The following is a 22,325-nucleotide window of genomic DNA, read 5'->3' as shown; positions in this document are numbered from 1 at the left end:
TTGGTGTCACTCATTTTCTTTACTGTACCTTTCCAATGTGATGGTGTTGTCTCTTGTTGCTCCTGGCTCTCTTTCTTTCCCTCTCCCTCCTGCTCTTGTTGTGTGCTGATATGAGTGTAACTACGGCCCTGCCCCCTCAGCTCAGCGCTGGGGGGAGGGGTGCAAATGCAAGGCTCTGTTTGCCATCTCTTCTCAGCGCAAACACAAGGGTGACTTGCAGCGTGAAGCAAAAAAAAGTGAAAGAGAGGGCAGGAGAAGGGAAAAAACAAAAACCCCGACTACCAATAAGGAGTCGGTTCGCATCGTTCACTTCAAAGAATCGGATCTAAGAGCCATTTCGTTCGCGACCGACCCATCACTACTTGCCAGCCAATTCCATGAAAGGAGCGTGCTGACGTCTTATTTCGGCGCCCGTTGGAAATGTTTTTAATAGCCTTAGCCGTCTATATCCGACGATCAACTTATTCTGTCTTACTTTAAATCAAACGCTGAAGTCGTACCCAGACTTGGAATGTAAAATTTGTAATCTGTATGAAAGTCAAATGACTTCCGCGATTATATGTGCGATAAACATCCTCACCAGACCTCTTAAAGGTAAGTGGACTGTTTTACAGCGTTAATCTAAATAAACGCATGTATTCCGGAAGCACATCGGTTAAGTACATTGAATAATATAAAGCAAATATTTTAGCTGTCTTAACTTTTGCCTTTGGTCTCACAGTCGGTAGAGAACGTCTTTGGTTTCTGGCTACAGCTGGTGATTTGTCAAAAAACAAACAAAAAAACAAAACAAAAACGAAAAAAACCCCAAGTTGATTTATAATTTTTAATTTATTCTCCAATACCTGCTTATATAATTATGATTATGATTCTGGAAGCTAAACGCTTCAAAACATCGTACCCCTAAAAGTAAAAAAGGATGACAGATGTACTTGAGGACACTTTTAATGTGTATATTATGATGTTTAGAGAAAACAAGCCCAATTATTATATATTGTTGTAGGATCTACCTTACAATATAAAGCGACTTGAGATGACTGATGTTGTGATTTGGTACTGTATTAATAAAACGGAATTGAATTGAATTTAATATTTTTCTCTCATTAAAAAAGGTTTATAGTGTTGTATAGAAGTTTTGTGTAGTGTGATGTTCTGTGTGTCTGCAGAGGTATCTGCACATGAGGCTCAACCGTCACATCAGGAGGTCCTTCTGGCAGCTCTGCGGGCCAACTGGGCCCATCTCCTGGAGCAACTTCAAAGGGAGAGCAACTTTGAGGTTGTGAAGAGGCTAAGGGAGGAGGTTAAGGCAACAGCAGATTGGTTCTGTGTGGATACAGATGATGCCACATGGGCTTTTGTCCAGGAATGCCTCCTGCTGCTACTCACGTTATCACGTCACCTTTCTGATGAACTGGAGCGTTTCCAACAGGATCAATCTTGCTTGGCACCAAAAAGTCGTACCCCTGAGATGGCCCCACCTTTAGCCCCTGACATCCTCAGCATCACCCAGCAGAAGACAATCGGAGCTGCTCTGCAGTTTGTGGTTTGTCTGGGGCTCTGCCCATACTTGGCCCCTGGAGTGGGTGTCCCACTAGGACGGAGGTCAGCTTTTGGAGCCATGGTGGAAAAACTAGTCCATGTGGGCCCGGTGTCTGGAATGGCACGCCGCCTTCTTACCACCACTAAGGTCCTGTTGGAGCTGGCAGAGTTATCGTCTCTTGCCACACTCGTGTTCACCCGATATCTGGGAGACATTATTGCAGCAATATGCCAGCTGGGATACATGCCACACCACAAGGATGAAAAGGTAATTATTGTTCTCACTGTCAGGATTATTTTTGCACAAATTGAAATGTCAGGGAATAATGACGTAACTGACTTAATAGTGGGGTAGGCAGGGTGGGAGATGGGTTTTTGTTTTTGTTTTTAATTTTTGAGACCCAGCAGTCTCTTTGGAAGATACTGTTTTAATTTTCTTTCGTTCTTCTTGAATGTTTTTTTTTTTTTTTAATGCAGCTGCTCAGTGCTGAGGAATGTCAAACATGTAAGGAGACCCTCAAGACCCTCCTTGGAAAAGTGTACCAGCCGATTGTCATCAAAGAGCTCCTTATTCTCCAAGGAGGAGCCAAACAGGTGATAATGACGGCATGGTTTTTATTTGACAAATATAAATTTGTGCTGCTGGATGGTGATTTGTTTGCTTGAAATCACCCCAAAGTTTAGACAAACTTCATCAAGGCTTATTGTTCTGATTTCCTCATTGGATCAATTCATTTGGGCTGCTGTGTAGGTCATGTTTTTTAATCTTATTCAATCTTTGTAAGCCTGTTTGTTTTTCCACATAATAATAAAGATTTTACTTCAGAGGTCTCACTTTAGATGTCTCCTTCCTTTCAGTCTGGTCCAGTTCAGAGCTCCAGTGGTTGCAGCTGCAGGGCTCCAGCTTGGCTGAGGCGTCTGTGTGGTCAGCTGCTGTCTGAGCGACTGATGCAGCCCAGTGGTGTGCAGGCTGTTATCAGAGCAATTCTGGAGGGTGGCACAGGTGAGAAGTGTAATTGCAGCCAGCATGTACAGTATTTTGAAAAGAATTAGCACATCATGAAGAAGTGGAAATGTTGTGGTTGGTGTATCACCAGCTTGTGATCACTAATTCATCTATGAAATCTGAATCATATAAAATGCTGCCAGAAGATAATGTGAGCTCTAGAAACAAGTACAAAGTCCACAGACCAGTGGGTGATGCCAATTGTGCCAATATATGTCTGTGGTTCCAACCAAATAGACGCACTGTTTCTGTCCTGTTTCAGGGGGTGAGTCAGACTGGAGGAAATGCGATGCTGTGGCAAAGATCCTCATTGCCTGCCCTCAGCAGTCTGCCTCAGCTGACGCCTACTTCAGACACATCTGCCCTCAGGTCATCCCCTGTGTTTGTGGAGAGTACATCACAATGACAGTCACCTGTGTTACACAACCTTAATCAGTATTTGACTGATCCTTACCTTTATCCTAACCATAAGCTAAAACTAACGCTGTCCTTATGGACTCCTTCTTGCTTTAACCAGTTTTCTTTATTCATTTTTCTGTCTAGTTTATATACTCTTTACATTTCTTGTTTAAATAAATCAGCTTGCTTGCTGTTTGTGTTGTTTTCCAGATCCTTGAACTCCTGCACTTCAAAGACAAGCTGACATCCCGTCAATTCCAGCTTGTGGCCACCAGGGCGGTGATCTTTATGGTGCAAGAAAGATCTAGCTTTGCCGAAAAGTACCTTCTCAGCCCTCTGCTTGCTGCACTGCACCATTGCACCACTATCCCCAGTCAGTAACACAACCATCTTCATCTCTACGTCATAATATGACAAGATAAAAAAAAAAAAAAAAAAAAAAAAAAAATATATATATATATATATATATATATATATATATATATATATATATATATATATATATATATATATATATATATATATATATATATATATATATATATATATATATATATATTTATTTATTTATTTGGGGGGGGGGGGGGGTGTTAATACCCAACATACTTCTCTGAAAGGTTCTGCAAATTCTCTCCTGGAGCCTTAAAAGGTTGATTCTGTTCATCTGGACGTAGTGTTTTTAGTGGGAGAAACGTTTAGTCGCTCATCCAAGTTACTGAATGTTTCTCCCATTGAAAACGCTACGTCCAGATGAACAGAATCAGCCTTTTGGGATTTACTTCCCTGGATGATTGAGCATGCATCAAGACTTCCCTTCTGGAATTTTATATATGTAATAAACTGTAATTTGGCATCTTAAAAAAAAAAAAAAGTGCTGTCTTGGTACACAGTAAACAATAGTTGTATTTTATCATGAAAGTTTTGATTTGCTTAAAGAACACACTGGTGGATTAACCATTATAGAAACATCCAACATTTGTTAATACCAAAAATTCCAACACTATTAACTTAGGCCACCTGTGGCATAAAGCTCACATTGGGTTGTTAGTCTTATACATTTGTTAAGTAATGCACATGACTACGATATATGCTAACAACTAAAGCCAGTATCAAAAGGTGAGTTTGACTGAGGATGAGGATTTACTTTGTGTAATTCATGTAGGAAGATGTCCAGGCTGTGTTGTCAGCACTTTGCATCAGCTGTGGTTTAAAAGTGCTTTATAAATAAAGGTGGATGGATGGATGGATGGATGGATGAGCAGTATATGGATGATAAATCAGTTTATGTGCATTTTTCCAGGTGAGTGTGATTCCCAAACTGCTGTGGAAGAGTCAGAACTGACACAGTGTGTGGAAGATGTATACAAGGTGAGGACGCAAGGTCTTTACAGACATGTAAAAGCAGGAATGTAAGAGGAGTGAATTTCTTTCATCTAACAGAGCTCTTTGGGAAGGATGTGTCCGGCATTGAGGATGTTGGTGGAGTAGAATAGGGCCATCAAGATGATCTCTGAATGTGCTATCCAGCATCTTCCTAATAACTAGGTCCAGTGTATTCCATTTTTTTTAGCCAGCCTACTCATGCTGCATTATTGTATTGCCTCTTCCTATTCTTCTGCTTTAATCCAGCTGAACTGTGGTCTTTGAGTAACCTGCGTTTGAGTTTCATTGAATTGTTGTTGCAGTTGAGTCAGACATGTCTTCTCAGTGGCGTTGAAGTAGCATAGAAAAAAGTGCTTGTGCGAGTGGGTGAATGAGGCAAGTTGTAAAGCGCTGTGAGTGCTCAGAGTAGAAAAGTGTGATTATAAGAACCAGCGTATTTACCATTTACGAAGACCACAGATTAACTTTTGTAACATTATCTAGTGAAAACTGCAGAACTTGAATAAATTGATTTGAATGAAATGTCATTAAAAAAGAACCATCAGCTGATTTCATGCCTGTACCTGCAGCTTGTGGCTTTGATAAACAGAATTCTTTCACAGGGTGAATCCTGGTCGTGCTGTTTACTTGATGCTTGTCTTGTGTCTCCTGTTGCTGCCAGGTCTGCATGGTTGAAAACACTCCCTCAGCTTCTCTTCTCAGAGCTCTAGAAGAAGTTCTTCCTGTTATCTTCACACTCTTCTGTTTTACCAAGAAGAATGTTTCTCACCTCCGGTAAACATTTTCTGTTTTTAGCTGCGATTTAACTTCGTTTCATTCTTCAGCTTCTTTTTTCATCAGTTTGTGTATTTAAATGCATTCATGCCTTAGAGCAGCGGTCCCCAATCTTTTTTGCGGTGCCGAAAAAAAATAAGTTTTATGCATAACACATGTGAAAAGACCCAGGAAAACCGAGTTAACCATAAACCCGATAATAAAATAACGCTAAAAAAACGATAAAACCCTGAAAAGCATGCATTTCACACCTGAGCCTCAACGCTCGCGGCCCGGTACCAAACGACTCCGTGGCCCGGGGGTTGGGGACCGCTGCCTTCGAGTGTGTAATGGATGTGGCTACAATAATATTACCCTTTGCCGTGTGGATCACTGCTAATTGGTTGGATACTTTGACCAACACTTTTTTTTCTAAACCTGAGTTGACCATTTTGGAAGAAAGGGTTGAAGGATTCAGTTTTGGTCTTAGTGTAATCACAATTAAAATGCTGCTCAACAAACATTTTTAGTCACTAATTTTGTTGGAAAAGTTAAACTGATTCTGGATGTAGAACACAGTAATTACCTGTGTGCGCTCTGTGCTCCACAGCGCCCCCTGTCAGGAGATCTTGCTGTGGTACTTGACCCACGCTGAGATGTCTGCAGCCTTGTCAATGCTGAGGCAGCTTTCAGGCCTCCAGAGAGGGAATAACCAGGTGGCAGCAAACTTCCACTTCACTGCTGGCAGTGAAGGAGGGGCCAGGCTCAGCTGCAGAGAGAGCTGCAGGTAATGATGTTAAACATACAGATGACAGATCCTAAGTATTAAAAACCTTAATTTAAAGTAAAAAATAAAAGCACAGCAATGTAAAAATGTTACATTACAAGTAAAATGTTCAAGTTTTACAAGTTAAGTGTTTATTAATACATCTTTAATGACATGCAAAAATCTGAATTTGTTTTTGGTTTTCGTCTGATCCACAAGGTGTCGACAGTATACAAACAACAAGAAGCAGTCGAACAGCACAAAGCTGACAGGCAGTGTTTAGTTTTAAGGGAATATTGTTTTATTTTGCTTTCAAACATCGTGCACAAATAGGTAATGAACATTTGGTATTAATTGGTAAATAACTGTACATGAACCACTTGAGCTTGTTATATAATTTTATACTATAGTATATTTCTAACTAACTAGGCAGCTTATTCTTTCAATGCAAACACAGGCAGTATTTGGCCTTGCAGAAGAGGTCAGAGGTCCAAAGTAATATAATATTTAGAATCTCATTATATTGTTCCCTATATGCTTACATAAGTTGTCAATATGAAGAATTAAGCATTAAGAAACATAGTTTGCCTCTGTATTTGAAAATCGCATATCATCTCATAAGGGAGATGATTTAAAAATGGGGCAAGTTAGAATAATGAGGGATGTATGTGTGTGATCACTTATGACTGGTTGTATTTAACCAAACATTAATGGGGCGTCCAAAAAAACATAATGCTTAAGCAGAGTAGTATATTAAATATGTTCTTTCTGATGCTGTTTCCCAGTGATGAAGATGATGAGATGTATGAGAGACTGTCAGGGGACCAGTGGAGAGTGGAGTGTCTGATGCACCTGCTGGCTGACCTCAAAGACTGTGATCTGCCAGGAGACTTTTTCCTTGACCTGCTGCAGGTAAACAGGGATGCACGAGGATAGACTGCTGACCTATGATGGTCAAAAGTGAGGGTTACTTCCAGCATTCAATCATTACCTCTCAGTCTTAAATGACTGATGAAATATTATCATCACCCTGCCAGGTGGAAACCCAAGTTTGTGAATGCAATAACTTGATAACAAGGCAACATAGGATTTTGAAATTCATACCAAAGCCCCCACTCCTAGGACCCCACCAAGATGGACCAGTCAACGATCCAAGTCAACTCTTACATGTCCTCCAATTTCCTGATTTCCTGAAAGAATAATGAATCTAATTAGTTGAACAACCAAATATTGCAGTGAAAATCAGAACAAAATGTTTTAATTTGCTTTATTTATATTATTTTTTTGGCCATTTTCATTTAAATATGGATCAGTTTTAAAAGAACTGAACCTCATAAATAGTGCTTATGTGAGCTTTCATCAGCCTCAGTAGAAATTGATCATTTTATGTAGTTATGATTGGGAATTGGAGTGTTTTATGTCTAGATTATATTACAGTGTTTGCTCTGTGACAGAAAGCAACCTCAGATAACTTTGCTCCTTCTGTAGGAGCTCACCAGCTGGGCCGTTGCAGATGAAGAAACAAAGGATGAAGAAGAGGTTGACATGTCGGCCATGACGCTGCTGGAAGTGGAGCAGCAGCTACTGGGTCGAGCTGAGAAACAAGCCCAAAGACTGGCTTTGCTTCATGTACTGGCTACGATGGTTGAGTCCCTGCAGCACGCTCATCTCCTGAGAAAAACAACACAGGTGAGTGGAGACATACAGAAACGCATGAAATTAGTCTTAAAAGGTATACAGATCTGATGTGATCCAGAGGTGTAAAGTATGACAATGATTGTGTATATATTTTGAGCAGAAATGAGTGTACCAGTCCATACACTAAAAGAGGGCAAGTTAAACACATGTAGCAGTATTTTACAATTGCTTATGTGAAAATGTTAACGTTGATAATTTACACACACATTTTTAAGGTCAATGTCAAAAATCAGATTATTTCTGCTCTCAAAACTCTTCTTGTGCATGCAGATGTCTTTAAAAAATAAATACATTTCTGACATTCTTTTTGCTCATTTACGGATTCTTAAATATGTGTGCACGATACACACAGGTCACATGTGTAGATGGGGTTTGAGGCTCCTCAATGTTTCAGTAATATAATGTTTGTTCAAGTACTAGTAGGAAACGGGGAATTCAACTTCCTGTGAATTCCTGTTTTTCTAAATAAGCAGAACGACTGATCACCCCTCTACTAGAAAACATACATTTACCACTACCAATATTTTACTCCATCTCTGTCACCTGTATAATCTGTCACTATTAACTTTTTTTTTTATTGCTCAGTATTAGTGTATCAATCCAAGCATGCGTGTGTGAGTACTCAAAATGTAAACACTAATCACCGTACACATTTTAAAATCTTAGTTTATCCTTGTGAATCTTTTTTTACACGTGTAAACCTTTGTTTTTACTAATTTCGCTCTATACAAGATTTGTGAGTGGAGATAATGAGATCTTATGCAGCACTCCATCACTTTGCTTCTTGCTCAGACAGACCTTACTCACCTTGGGGTCGTTTTCCTGCTGAAAAATTAATGATTTTCCCAGTAAGATCAAAGCTGTGCTGCAGCATGTTGTGGTAGCCATGCTGGTTAAATGTCACCTTGAATTCTCAAATAAAGCTTCTGGTCTGGACCTTCTGGACCAAACACAACATTTATACAGCAAGCCATTACCAGATTGGATTTGAATTGATTCGATATATGTAATTTAGTTTCTCCTAGACAGAAGGAACAGAATGGATGTCTTCAGTGTCATTTTTCCTAAAGCAGATGACTTCAGTTTTGCACTGTCACTGTCAGTTGACGGCACAAGTGGAGGGCTGTTACTGGTTTTGGAGCAGTTGGGACTTTAATGCATCGTTCTTCGTGCAATCGAACCGAAAGCAATATTAATATTTGCAGTCCTCAAAGTTGTAGACACAAAACCTGAAATCAGATGAAAGGACACATTTATTACCCATCAGTTTCTGGAGTTCACATTTTTGGACCTCACCACACTTACCATGTTAGTTTTTGGAGGCCGTGCTTGGATGAGAAGATAGAGGGCTAAATTACTGGTCAATGCTGAGAAGCTTGGTTATCAAGATGCATCCACACACTGCACAGGTGCAACACACAGACACTCATTTCTGCTCATTTGTACTAAAAAATACTATAATTTTATTTCCCAACAGTGAAGCATAAACTTCTTAGAAGTTTCAAAGAAAAAGAAAAAATTTAAAAATAATCCATCTAAATTTTTCAGCTTTGGGTATAAATTCTAGTACTTTATTAGTATGCTATTTATGATAGTATTTGTTACAATCATATACACCTATGCTTGCTAATATCTTAGCACTTCCCCCTTTTCAAATGAATTTTGTCACTTCAGTTTTTCAAATTGCTTTTGTTGTTTTTAGTCTTTCTACATTTGCCTCCCTGATGTTTCATCACTGAGCAACTGACCCCTGTCTGGGTTTGTTATAGGTTGTGGACTTTATGATGTCTCTGCTCCAGAGGGCCTGTGCGGGCCTGGATCTGACCGCTGGGCTGAATGCTGGCAGTGCAGCAGAGAGCCAGACACTGAGAATGGGGATGGGTCTGGTGTCTGCGCTGTTGTCTGAGCCTCAGGTATGCACAAGTGACTGATAACTCCATTCTGCTGCATGTGGCTCTTTCACGTTCAGTTCATAATGTTCTGTAGTTTCATTTTTTGTAGCTTTGATTATACATTATATTTGTACAATAACAGAGTATCTGCAGGTCTTGAGCATTAATTTTGCTCAAGACAGCAGCTTCAGTTAAATTTCAAAGGTCATTTTCTATGTGTTTTTTATAGACGGCTACAGTTGGTAGTTGTTTGTTATTTTGGGGGGTTTTAAGAAAGGTTTTTAATTACCTCCAACCATAAAAGGTGATGTAGGAGCTTCAAATTGTTAATCTGGGCATATCTACTAAATATCTCAGATGAGTCCAAATCTCAGTGACCTCAACCTCTCAGAGGTCACTTTTTCCTGAAAATCTAATGAATGCAATAACTTGAGAAAAAGGAGATAAAGAATTTTGAATTGATACCATAGGTGTGTCTTCTAAGAGGCTGAGAGGTAGCACCGGTGGTCGCCAGTAATTTTAAGTCATTCTAAACCTGTGATGTTCATATGTTGACTTTGTTTTACAAAATGCATCCCTCTATTTCTTGCTGCTTATCTGCTATCATGCCTCACATAACACTAGATAGCTTTTTAAAAAAAACATTTAGAATTTTTATTTAAGGAACGTTTTGAGACTCTGAGGATGTACATATGCCTGTTATATGGAGATCTAATCAGGTAGTATAATTCCAGCTTTAGCTATTATGTACTTCTGTGTACATGTGCAAACAATTTGAAATCTGTTTTTTGAAGAACATTAAAGCAACATTAAAAACAAAGTTTTAGAACTTTAACACACTTTATAACAGTAAATGCATAACAGAAACTCTCAAGAAACCCTTACATTTGACTTTACAGTTCAGTGTGGAGGACTACTTGTCGATGTCAAAGCTGCTGCCACCTCTGGAGATACTCTCTCAGCAGCATCCTGACGTGATTATTCAGGAGCTAGCGTCCAACCTGAGAGCGGTCATTGCCACTCACGGGGCGTACCGCCCTGACAGCAGCAGTGAGGCTATCTCTGTCACTGACGCACCACCCCCCAGAAACCATAAAACAGCTGTAAAAAATGTAGTGAAAGGTGAAGCAAACGACTCACATAAACCTGCCCAAAGCCATGAAAGACTTACAGCATCTTCTGGAGGGTCAGGAATAAGTCCAGGATGTGAAGGACAGATCTCTGGCTCCAGTGACTCTTGCCCTCCTTCCAAGCCCATCTCTGACTGGCTGATAGAGGCATGTGACCCAGACGTGCCAACAAGAGCGTACGCCCTGAGGGTACTGACACAAATGGTGCAACATAGAAAGCCAGAGGCCATCCAGGCGCAGGAGAAAATCCTGACGGTAAGTTACCTGGTAGCTGCTCTGTTTGTTTGTTTTTTTGTTTTAAATATGTTTTGGCTTTTTTGGTGTTTTCATTTTTTTTGTTCTGTTCTTTTTTTCTTTTCTTTTTTTAACTTAGGCTTTTCTTTTCTTTTTGTTTGTCAAGTTGAGTAGATGTTATGTTCTTCACATTTGCAAGTCCTGTATAAATTAAAATTATAAATTAAATTTTTAGGTAGAGAAATTTGATTCAAGTACTTTATTTCAAAATAAATTAAATGATTATCCACACATATAATATACAGGAGTTGGTGTGGCCTGTGTAGAGCGGGTGAGATACTGAAGCGTTAGTTGCTCCCAGTGTGTTCATCTTAGTGTGACAGTATGTCAGTGTTAAATAGAAAAAACATTTAGACATTAAATAGAAAATCATTATATAAGAACCAGTATCATTACCATTTGCAGCACTGTACAAAGGTCTTCAGCTACCCCTCATTTCTGTATATATTTTGCTAGGAGGATCTTAAGGCCATCTTAAAGCTATCTGTTACATTGTTAAAGCAATGATCATACTGCAGATTATATTATGCTGGTAAAATACTTTTGTTCATCCCCACAAACTGCGTCCAGCAATTTATTAAAAGTTGTTTAAACTGGTCACGAGCTGTGGGTAGTGACCGAAAGTACGAGATTGTGGATACAATCGGCAGAAATGAGCTTCTTCTGAAGGGTGGCTGGTCTCTCTTTTAGAGAGAGGGTGAGAAGTTCAGCCATCCGGGAGGGGCTCAGAGTAGAGCCGCTGCTCCTCCACATTGAAAGAAGCCAGTTGAGGTGGTTCTGGCATCTGACAAGGATGCCTCCTGGGTGAGGTGTTCTGGGCATGTCCCACCAGGAGGAGGCCCTGGGGCAGACCCAGGACACACTGGAGAGATTATATCACTCCATAAGACCTGTTATGCCCCCCATGGTGTACTAGTTAACACTTTCACTTGGCAAGTGAAAGGTCACTGCTTTGATGTCAGGAAGGGCATCCAGCTTGAAGCTTTGCCAAATCATGCAGGGGAGCAGCTAACGTAGCTTTTACTCCAAAAAAACAGTTGTCACTGATTCTCAGCCCAGTTCTTGAGTAATTTAGCGTACCATAGCTTTTCCTCCCAGTTTCCCTCTCTATGGTTAATAATGGCTTCTTGACATCTACTCTTCCATTGAGCCCATTTCTGTTTAGGCTTTTGTGAACAGCTCTCAAGTCTGTGTCAAGTTTTAGATGGATTTTTTTTCTTTTCCATGTTCATCTGGTGTATTTTTTTTTTTTTTGGCACACATACAATAAAATCTGTCACAGTGTGTTATTGTTTCAAAAAAAAAAATGTGAGCACTGGCAATATCTTTGTCTCTTGAGACTTCTATAATAAATGAGGGAGCTGAAGCTCTTTGAGACAGCTCAAAAGAGCTTTGAGCTCTTGGGGCTTGTTAAGATGGTAAGAGAAGATACCAACTAATGTATTATTCTATTTGATCAGAAGCCCATCCCCTTCAACCATCCTTCAGCAAAACCCCCCTTTATTGATTTTTCTGCCTTGTCACACAGTTGAGTTTTCTAGAGGTCACTTTTCATGTGTACTGTCCTTTCTCCTTATTTTAACTGAAACTACAGTTTAAAAAAAAAAAAAGTTGTTTGTTTGATTGATGTATGGAGTGGTGTGTATTCTTCTTGGCTCTGCTGTTTGTATGTGTTTTGATGTTGTGTGTGTTTTTTACACAGTAGACCATGTGGTTATAAATCATGCTGATGGTCTATTTTTCTCCAGCTCTTCTTAGAAAGCCTGGAGCATGTAGACTCATTTGTCTACCTGTCAGCCATTCAAGGTAATCTAGTGATTCATCCCAATGTTGATGAAGTATTCAGATGCTGCTGATGATTGATGGACTCGTTATAAACCGTCTTTAGGTCTGGCTGCATTGGCTGATTCCTACCCTGACAAAATACTGGAACGGCTCCTAAAAGACTTCCAACATGGACCCTCCCTCCTTTCCTCCAACAAAGAGCGCTCCGTGGAAACCCGCCTTAAAGTGGGAGAGGTCCTGATGAGGACAAGCAGGGCCATGGGTGAGCATCATCAGATTCAACTTAACAGTTATGCTGTGATGTTACTTTGTTGTTGTTGCTTCTGTTTCATGTCTGTCAGTGCTGTGTGCTCTTGTGTGTTGAATCAGGATCTGAACGCACTGTTGTGACAACATTGCTTTTTTCTCTGATGAGCTCTATAGACTCTCTATAAACTCATCTTATTTCTGTATATATAAAAAAGAAAATAGGTCAAAAGACAAGACTAGCAAGACAGAGCACAAGTGGAAAAACACAATGTGTCTCTAATAGAGATGGACCGATCGGATATTACGTATCGGTACCGGTCTGATACTGACCTAAATTACTGGATCGGATATCGGAGAGAAATAAAAAATGTAATCCGATCCATTAAATATCACAAAAGCACCTCAGAAGACTTGCGACATGGCGTAACTCGGCTCATAACCGTAGCACGTCGGAGCAGTGTGCATCACGTGATAGAGCGGCTGTGGCTTGCCAGACCTCTCGGCGGTCTGGTTGAGCATTTGTAGCCTCTGAGGAAGTGATCCCAAAGAGAAGTAAAGCAAGTGTGTCAGTTCATCTCTGAATGTTTGTAAAGCATTCCCGCGTTAAGCTTAACAACCGATATATGGAGCGACTGCCTCTCTCTCCCTCCCTCTCCTGCTGCTACTTCAATCATGAAACCGATCAATGATCAGCTGATCGGCTTTTCTGTCGCGAGTCCGTCTCTCTTGTTTGTTTTTGGCCCAGTTTGCGCCAGAAAGAGGAAACCAGCAGCTGAACAACAGCAGCACGTTTAAACTTGATCAGCTGTTGTTAGAATTTATTTACTTTCTACTCGAGGATCTTTTTCTACGTAGCTGACGCTGGTAACTGTGCAGGGGCGGATCTAGCAAAGTTTAGCCAGGGGGGCCGATAGGGCATAAACAGGGAAAAGGGGGCACAAAGACATACTTTTCTTTCTTATTCTCATTTAAAATGTCGAGCTTTTAATAAATAATTATCTGAATCTTACACCCAGTTTTAATCTGATGTAAAATGTATAGAAATCCATTATTGTATAGAGGAACTATTAAGTCTAATATAACCCAGTAAGCTATAGTACTTTTGGGAAGGTACGATCTGTGCAGTCTGCAATTCTGTTGAAGAAAGATGTTGAATCAATTTAATTATTGTAGAAAAATAATTGATTTCTGTGCTTTTTTTTTTTTTTTTTTTTTTTTTGTGCTGGGAGTTGGAACCCTATTAGTTAGGTTGTTTAATATTTCTGCTAAGTACTCTTTAAAATACCAGAATAGGGAGGATGGTGCAGGTTTAAGTTTATTAGCTTGATCAGTATTGCTGAACTATGAAACATTTTGGGTGCAGTGTATTTTTTTACATACAGGTATAACAGAATAGCTTTAGTGTTTTGTTTTTTAAAACTTCACTATGAACTTATACACAATGCAGCAAGATATTAGAAAAACAGCTTTATTGATTAAAAATACACTATATTGGATTCATATCGGTATCAGCAGATATCCAAATTTATGATATCGGTATCGGACATAAAAAAGTGGTATTGTGCCATCTCTAGTCTCTAACTGCTGCACCTATAAGAAAACGCATACAAGAACGCAGCAGCTGACCACAATCTTGTTGGTGTGCGCGCGTGTGTGTGTGCGCGTGTGTGTGTGCGCGTGTGTGTGTCACCAATTATACTTGGTAATGATGGAAGAAGAAGCCACACTAACTGTGTCTAGGAGCCAGAGGCAGACAGAGAAAGACCCAGGAGACCTGAGCCATCTGCAGCCTCCAGACTATGAAAAATCTTATTTAAAATTAGAATGAAATGGTTTATATGGTGTATATATCTTAAGGCATAAAATGTACCTGTACTCGACCTCTTTGACATTAATAATAGGCAAGTTTTTGTGTTGCTGAAGACCGATGGTAATTAATATTAACAATAATTCACTTGTCATGTACGTCTTTATTGGCTTGTAAAAGAAGCTTTTATTTTATTTTAGTTCACATTTTAATGCAATTTAATGAATACAATATTTTATATTATTTCACTTTTAATTTTAATAATCTTGTGAAATCCTTGAAACATGGTCTAGTACACCCATGCCCCCCTTTAGACTCGCCCCTGTTATGCAGAATAGGACAGCTGCCATCAGCCTTCAATAAGCTGTATAATTTAAACATGCTCTCAGATTAAGTTAACAGTTCATCAGCATATTTTAAAACATCTGGAGGCTTACTGCAGATTTTTCACTGTGTAAAACAAACGGTGTGGATGGAGCTCGTGCTAGGTTTTTCCCAGTAAAGGTTTGAAAGGTGGTTACGGGAGCAGCGCTGCTGCCTGAGCTCAGTGTGTCGGTAACGGCTCTGCCTCTTTGCTCTTCACAGTGTGTAAACAGACTCTGGCTCCACGTTAAACTACACCAGCATCATTATCACTGCTGCTGTTGTGTTATCAGGTTTCTAATAATTGCTTCTGAATATTTTTGTATCACAGGTCTGTTTTTAGTTGCAAATGTGGGTGACACTCTTGCATTTACATTGTTTAACACAACGATCAGGTGTGTTGACCCAGGGTGATATCTAAAACCTGCAGGACACCGGCCCTTGAGACCTGGAGTTGCCCACCCCTGCCTTAAATGAAACATCGAAGAAAATAATTTCTGACAAGAATTTTTTATAATAGAATTTCTCGATGAATCGTTGCAGCCCTAGATGTAATATTCGATTTAGTCATAATCAACATACTCAAAAAGCTGTACAAAACAGGAAATGACATTTTCACACCAAAAAGTGCTGACCAAAGAGCTAGCCACCTGACACGTTGGTAAAACATGGCACATGTCTGCATGGTGTGCTGTGTGTCCTTAAAAAACTGAGGAAACTTGACAAGTGAAGGGTAAAAGAAGTGTCACGTCTAAAAGCCATCCACAGCAGATAAACAATATCTGAATATCATGACCTTAAGAAACGGGTAAAAAAGTGACTACTTTGTTGTAGTCATCACAGCCACACAAAAACCACAGTGCACGCTTGTTTTCTTTGCAGATCCCCATCAGAAGGAACCCTGTGTATAAAAATCTTTCCTGACAGAACCCCCCCCACCCCACTCTGTTTTACTGTGCCAGATTGCCATCGTACCACTTCTCTGGGACAATTAGATGGTTTATATCCTTGCTGAGAGATTGGATCGAGATTCAGTTTGTTGCACAGGCACCCAGAGAGCTCCTCTGTTTGGCTAAAATGCTCCCACAAGACTGGCCAAGATTTGGCTTTTGCCAGGCCATCGTTTTTAAGTAAGAAAGTTCTCTTAATTGACTCGCCTGGTTGAGCAAATGTTTAATAAATGAATGTTTGGTTTGCTAACTGTGACTGGCTTAATGGCCTTGCACAGTCCTGTGAACTCTCATAGTAACCAGTGATAGGACATGTACCGAAAGGGAAGAGCTCTGAACCAGCTGCTGTTCTCAAAACATGATGTTTATCAGGATGTACAGGAAGAGGACGTGCAGATGTATTTGTTGGAGTGCATCAGTTTTACCAGCTTTACCAATGTTGAATATTAATGTGTGTAGTTGAGACACACACTGATACAAGTATGGACTCTAAAACAGCATTTCTCTTTCATGGAGTCTGTTAAAGCAAGTTGTGACCGGCTAGTGAAAGATGGAAATAAAGTGAGAGCAGCTGAGCTGAAAAAAGGCTATTGTAGAACAAGCTAACATCATTAAGGTGCAAGGTGTCTGTTTCTGGATAAGACAAATCTAACTGGCTCTGAACTCTACATCATAACTTGTGACGTAACCAGAAACCCCTTTGACCCTGTTCAGTTACTTTACTTGGGCTCCCACTTTGTGATTGAGTGGTTCTGAAATGCTTTCACTTTGCTGTAATACTGATTACAGTAAATCGTGGAATATCTAGAAGGAAAAAAATGTACAAATTGACTGTTTCAGTGGTGGCATCCTATTACAGTACCATGCCTGAATTCACTGAGTCCTTTACAATTAGCCCACTCTTTAACAAATGTTTTTAAAGGCAGACCGCATGACTAAGTGCTTAATTTTTATACATCTGGAAATACCTGGAATCAAATATTAAGAGGTCATCCCAGTACTTTTGTCCATATATTGTATTTTCCACAGAAGATGACTACAATCACCTAGAGAACCACAGACATGACATCCTCTGATAAATGGTCAGTTTTATGGAGCCTTAGATCTAACCTGTCTGCTTGATGTTTCTCCTTTAGGAGAACTAGCTCCCCACCTTGGCCGTCCTCTGGTGGGCATCTTCCTGCGAGAATCCAGAGACCCTGACCAAAGCATCCGGGCTAGCAGTCTGTCCAACCTGGGGGAAATCTGTCAGAGACTGGACTATTCCCTGGGGTCACTAGCTCAAGAGGTAGGGTTAACCAATAGACAATAGAAAATAAACACATTAACATTTCTAAGAACCCATTAAGCAAAAAACAGGTTATTGTTAGAGTATAAATTAAATGGCATGAAATTCTAGAGGCTTCTTCTGACTCCTGTTGCTCAGGAGGTAGAGCGGGTTGTCTACTGATCAGAAGTTTGGTGGATCGATCCCAGGCTGCTCCAGTGTGCGTGCCAGATATTCTTGGGCTAAACCCCATGTTGCTCTCTGCTGCATCCATCGAGTATGAACGTCTGTGAATGTTAGATAGAAAAGCATGATTCTTGTATGAATGGGTGCTTTGAGTGCTCCTGGAGAGTAGAAAAGAGAGAGAACTCTCAGTCCAGTCACCAAATCAAACAAACAGCTGTACAGCTTCAACTGACAAAAATAAAACCAACAAGATTTTACAAATAAACATTTTACAGCATTATATAACTCATGCCTCATACAGGACAACCGATGGAACAATGTAAACACAGGACAATAATTTACAATAGAAACAGTGAAAAGATAATTAGTAAAATAATTGAGTTGAACAAGTGGGTTTTCAAGAACTTTGGTTTAACTTCACTCTGTAAACTGGCTGACATGTTGGTTCCATGCTGCAGCCAGCTGGCATGAATGAGCCACCTCTGTATATGTCTGCAGCACACAAACAGATCTCACTCTAAATATACTGAATGTTTGTCCTGAGATGCACAGCTCAGCTCTATAGTGACTCTTTGTAATTTTTCAATGTTGTTAAATTAACAGACTTCATGTCTGTAATATTACATAGATACTGAAATGAAAACTGCAAAACTCACAAAAATACTGAAAATACACCAGTTCTTTCAACCAGGCTGCAAGGCTGCAATAACCAACCAGATGTATTTGTGATTATTTTGGTTTGGTGGGTAATATTTTGAGAGTAGTTTGAGAGTAAACCACGTGAAAACAAAAATGTCAAAAACCATTGCTATTCTCTATAAAACAAAGCATGTCCTGAACAAAAAATCATTATACACACTTTATTGTACTCTGTTGCTTCCATATATGACTTACTGTCTGGAGATATGGGGTAATGCATATAAAACGAACACTCTTCATATTTTCAAGTTACAAAAAAGAGCTATAAGAATTATAAACCAATCAAACTATATAGAACCAACTAACATTTTGTTTATTAATCTGAATACCCTGAAATTTTATGATTTAGTTGAATATAAAATGGCACAGATAATGTATAAAGCACAAAATAACTTGCTTTGCCCCAGTACTCAGAAGCTGTTCAAAGTCAGAAAGAGTCAATATGACTTAAGGGGAACAGATTTCTTTAAAAAAAACAAGATAAGGACAAATATAAAGCAGAGATGTGTTTCTGTTAGAGGAGTTAACCTGTGGAATAGTTATGACAGTGATTTAAAAAGGTGTGGTTCATTTTCCTTGTTTAAAAATATGTTTAAAAATAGAGTATTAGAAAAATATATAAATCAAGAATTAAAAGAGCAAAAAGGAGAAAAAAAATAACCTCTTGATTCTTTTGCTTTGATGTAGTTACTTATCTAAGGTGGAAAGTTTTTTTTTCTTTGTTTTTTTTTGTTTGTTTGTTTGTTTGTTTGGTTTTTGCTTTGTTTTATTATTTTCTTCAAGCCCTGTGTACAGGAGCTGCATACAAAAAGATATTTTGTGAAAAGGGTTGGCGTAATAAGCAAATGCTTCAGCCAATACCTTTTGATTAGCCTTGTCTCATGCTTTCTTTCTTTATGGTAGATTTTTGTTCTGTTTTCACTGTTTGTTTGTTTTTTCACTGAGATTTGAATTTGAATGCTAATCAATAAAATCAAAAATCAAATCAAAAGTTACAGCAGCTCTGTGCAAGATAAAGATGGTAGGTATTTAAAATAAATCAAACTGCACTAAGTCCAATTGGGAAAATAATTTTCTGTGTTTCTGAAATGTGAGACTCCATGCTTCCACAGTTATCTACAGTTGTGTTATCTGTGCTTGTTAGTTTAAAGCATTATTAACTGTTATTATCTGTCGTGGATACACTTTGTACAAATATAATTCCCCATAAATTGGGACACTTGTGTAAAATAGGAACAGATACATTGGACAAGGAATGCAATATTTTACATTTGACTCTTTCATGAAAAATAACTCAATTCATATTTGATGACAACAGCATGACTAAAAAAAAGTTGGGACAGGTGCAGCAAAACGCTGGAAAAGTGCTAAAAAGAACATCTTGCATGCTGTTTTTGTGCAGATTAGCTCCTGTCTGACGTCACTGATAAAGACGGAGAAGGAGGCAGAGGTGAGGAGAGCTGCTGTCCACGTTATTGCGTCGCTGCTCCGTGGTCTTGGGGACAAAAGCACACAGGTACACTCTCACAGCTCACTGGGTATTTTTAAAAATGTCTTCGGAAGCACTGGATTCAGTTTTCTAAACCTAATGCCAGAAGACCTTAAGATGAGATGTTACTTCATATTTGGTAGGTGTATTACTGGGGACCCGCGTAAGGTGCTATTGTGAATAAATGTTTTATTGAATGTTCTATTATTGTGACATTAACACAGTTCCATAAGGGGTGTTTCTGACAGTGCTGGGCTGTTTTTACAGACAACAGGCACAAGACACGTTTTTTTGTTTTCTTTTGTTTTTTCCATGTTTGACTGCGTGCAATTTGCAGTAAATTGTGTGCCTTAAACTTTTTAATTAACATTTACGTGACTCATTTAAATATTTTTCTCCTAAAAGTGAAACACTTGCAAATGTGCAAATACGCTTCAGTTTGAGGTCAGGCTGTTAGCTTTTTCTAATATTTACATTTAAGTGTGACAAACATGCCAAAAAATAGGAGATCAGGAAGGGGGCAAACACTTTTCCATGTTTTGTAGTCCATTTTCTCCACATCCTGCATATTGTCATTTCAACATCCGGACATCATGTTGTTAATGAGAGACTAATGTAAGGTCGTTTTTATTCTCGGCACGCTCTTTTCGTTTCCTAAGTCCTTTTCAAATTTCCTACCCACTTTTGCTTGACCTCGATGCCGTTTTCATCAATGACGTTTTTATCGAGGTCAAGGAAAAGAGGTGGGGAAGAGGAGGAGGTACATTTGGAGTGCACCAGGAAGAGGAGAGATAAAAATAAAATCCAGTGAAGTCGCACAGAGAGGACTGAGGGACCATGACGTAAAACTTATTTCTTTAGCCACTTTCGCTCTGTCTTTTTAGCTGTAAGTGGTTCTTCATTGTTGTCTACCTGAACTGAAATGGAAAAATCCGTCTGTTAGCCTTAATGTTAGGTTTTGTAGGTGTATGCATGGTGAATGAGAACTATGTGGAGAATAGACTGAGTCAGCTACACAGGTGATTCACTAGACCAGCAAGCTGGTTAGCAACTAAGTCCAGGGAAAACCGTGAAAGCAGGGAAACAGTCAGAGAACTAACTAGAAATATCTCAGGATGAAACAACAAAAGCACACCAAAGAGTCCTGGGGTCTGTTTCTTACACAGAACCCCCCACCCCCACCTAGCAACCCATAAGACCCAATCAGCACAGTACATCCTTACAGTTCCTCTGTCTATGGCCAAACTGATCAAAGCCATGAAATAGAGCTAATAATAATAGGCTGGTGGTTTTAAAGCTGTAGTAGCTGCTGCTAATTGTATGTAAAAAGCTGGCTCAGGTGTTATATAGCTTTTAATCACCTGTCATGACCCCAGTGAAGTGGCTAGCTGTTTGACTTAGTCCAGGTTGTATAATTACTGGAACAGCTGGAGAATGGTGACACCAGCTGCACAGCACTAATGACACACAGTGACATTATTGGAAGACAAGACTGGGAAGAAACCAGAAGGACTGTTTAACCCCCCTCACCTCCCCCAACGACAGAATCCATTTGAAATCTGGAACATTATTTTTTTTAATCATAGTTTTCAAGGTAAATTAGAAATACTAAATGCTGTGTTCCTACTTTATTTAATCAGACCCTAAACCAAATTATAACAATAACTATATCTATCTAAAATTCCAGATTTTATGTAAACTGGTTCCCACTTTATGTAAAAATGGGTTGTGCTGATTAAACTACTTTAAGCAACTTTCCAAGGCAGCAGTTGCCTTACAGTATAAGGGTCTGGATTCAGGGCAATTATCAATTGGTAATATAACTGGAAACAATATATTTTGGTCAATGTTGAGACCAACAAATAAAGTTTTCCTTGGCTTTGAATTTGACGATACTTTAAATAATGTCTAATAGAAAAAAGCAAAAAAGGCAACTAAAATAAACATGCTAAAGCTCGGTAAATATGAATGAACAATAGTTGAAGTACAAATAAAAAATGAATGTAGTTCAGTTAAGCAGACTTTTTATTAAGTAACCAATTACTATTATGCTTTTTTTTTTCTTTTTTTTTTTTTTAAGTGTATGGGAGGATAAGGAGTGTTTTGAGTCATATTGTATGAAATGTACTTGGTAGCAAACTCAGCACCCCCACATTTGTGTCACTTTAGTGTCACCTTTTCCAAAGTTTCATTAGTGTCTGTCTCCTCCAGGTTCTCAGTGATGTTTTGTTGGACCTGTACCGAGCTCTCAAATGGGTGGTTAACTCTGACCTGGATGAGGTATCCGTGCTTCATGCCCACCTGGCTCTGGAGGAGCTTGACGACATAATGAGGAGGTTCATCTTCCCTGAGCAGAAGCTGGAGAAGAAGATTGTCGTCCTACCATAGAACTAATTTCCGTGGGCTCTTTGCACTACAATTTATGCCTCCGTGTAATGTGGATTAAGTCTTCAGAAATGTGGTTGACCACAAAGAGCAGAAAATCCTACATCCATGCATACCAAGGACTGTGACCTAGTGTACCACCCTATTCCACAATAAATTTTTAAGCATATTTTCTGTGATTTGTGATTTGAAATATGAAAAATATTTTAACTTTAGATTTATGTGAATTAAATACTGTAATAATACTGACTTTAATATATATTAATGTTGAATAATAATCCCAAA

General features: G+C 39.1%; 1 protein-coding gene across 1 annotated transcript; it reads left to right on the top strand.

Moving 5' to 3' along the window:
* The first annotated feature begins 385 nt into the window (after nt 1–385).
* Nucleotides 386–22,209, top strand: tango6 (transport and golgi organization 6 homolog (Drosophila)). Its single transcript, XM_085413148.1, has 18 exons — nt 386–594; nt 1,167–1,807; nt 2,017–2,133; nt 2,398–2,542; nt 2,808–2,914; nt 3,155–3,317; nt 4,245–4,312; nt 4,989–5,101; nt 5,691–5,867; nt 6,632–6,758; nt 7,335–7,535; nt 9,314–9,457; nt 10,336–10,821; nt 12,609–12,666; nt 12,749–12,907; nt 17,151–17,302; nt 19,569–19,682; nt 21,867–22,209. The coding sequence occupies exons 1-18, from the start codon at nt 543–545 to the stop codon at nt 22,041–22,043; spliced, it is 3,201 nt and encodes a 1,066-aa protein (XP_085269274.1). The 5' UTR covers nt 386–542; the 3' UTR covers nt 22,044–22,209.
* The last annotated feature ends 116 nt before the right edge of the window (nt 22,210–22,325 follow it).

The sequence above is a fragment of the Rhamphochromis longiceps genome, linkage group LG7 (assembly GCF_057381845.1).
Source record: "Rhamphochromis longiceps isolate RC_006_pf linkage group LG7, R_longiceps_female_GT1.1, whole genome shotgun sequence".
NCBI classification, from domain to species: Eukaryota; Metazoa; Chordata; class Actinopteri; order Cichliformes; family Cichlidae; genus Rhamphochromis; species Rhamphochromis longiceps.
Note: the sequence above shows the minus strand (reverse complement) of the source record. Positions and strands in the feature narration are given on the sequence as shown.

Bases quoted from the DNA above. Each gene is read 5' to 3' on its own strand.
- tango6 (XM_085413148.1), top strand. From the start codon at position 543: ATGACTTCCGCGATTATATGTGCGATAAACATCCTCACCAGACCTCTT. The intron at 2,134-2,397 runs GTGATAATGACG...CCTTCCTTTCAG, and splicing joins TCCAAGGAGGAGCCAAACAG to TCTGGTCCAGTTCAGAGCTC. The intron at 9,458-10,335 runs GTATGCACAAGT...TTGACTTTACAG, and splicing joins CGCTGTTGTCTGAGCCTCAG to TTCAGTGTGGAGGACTACTT.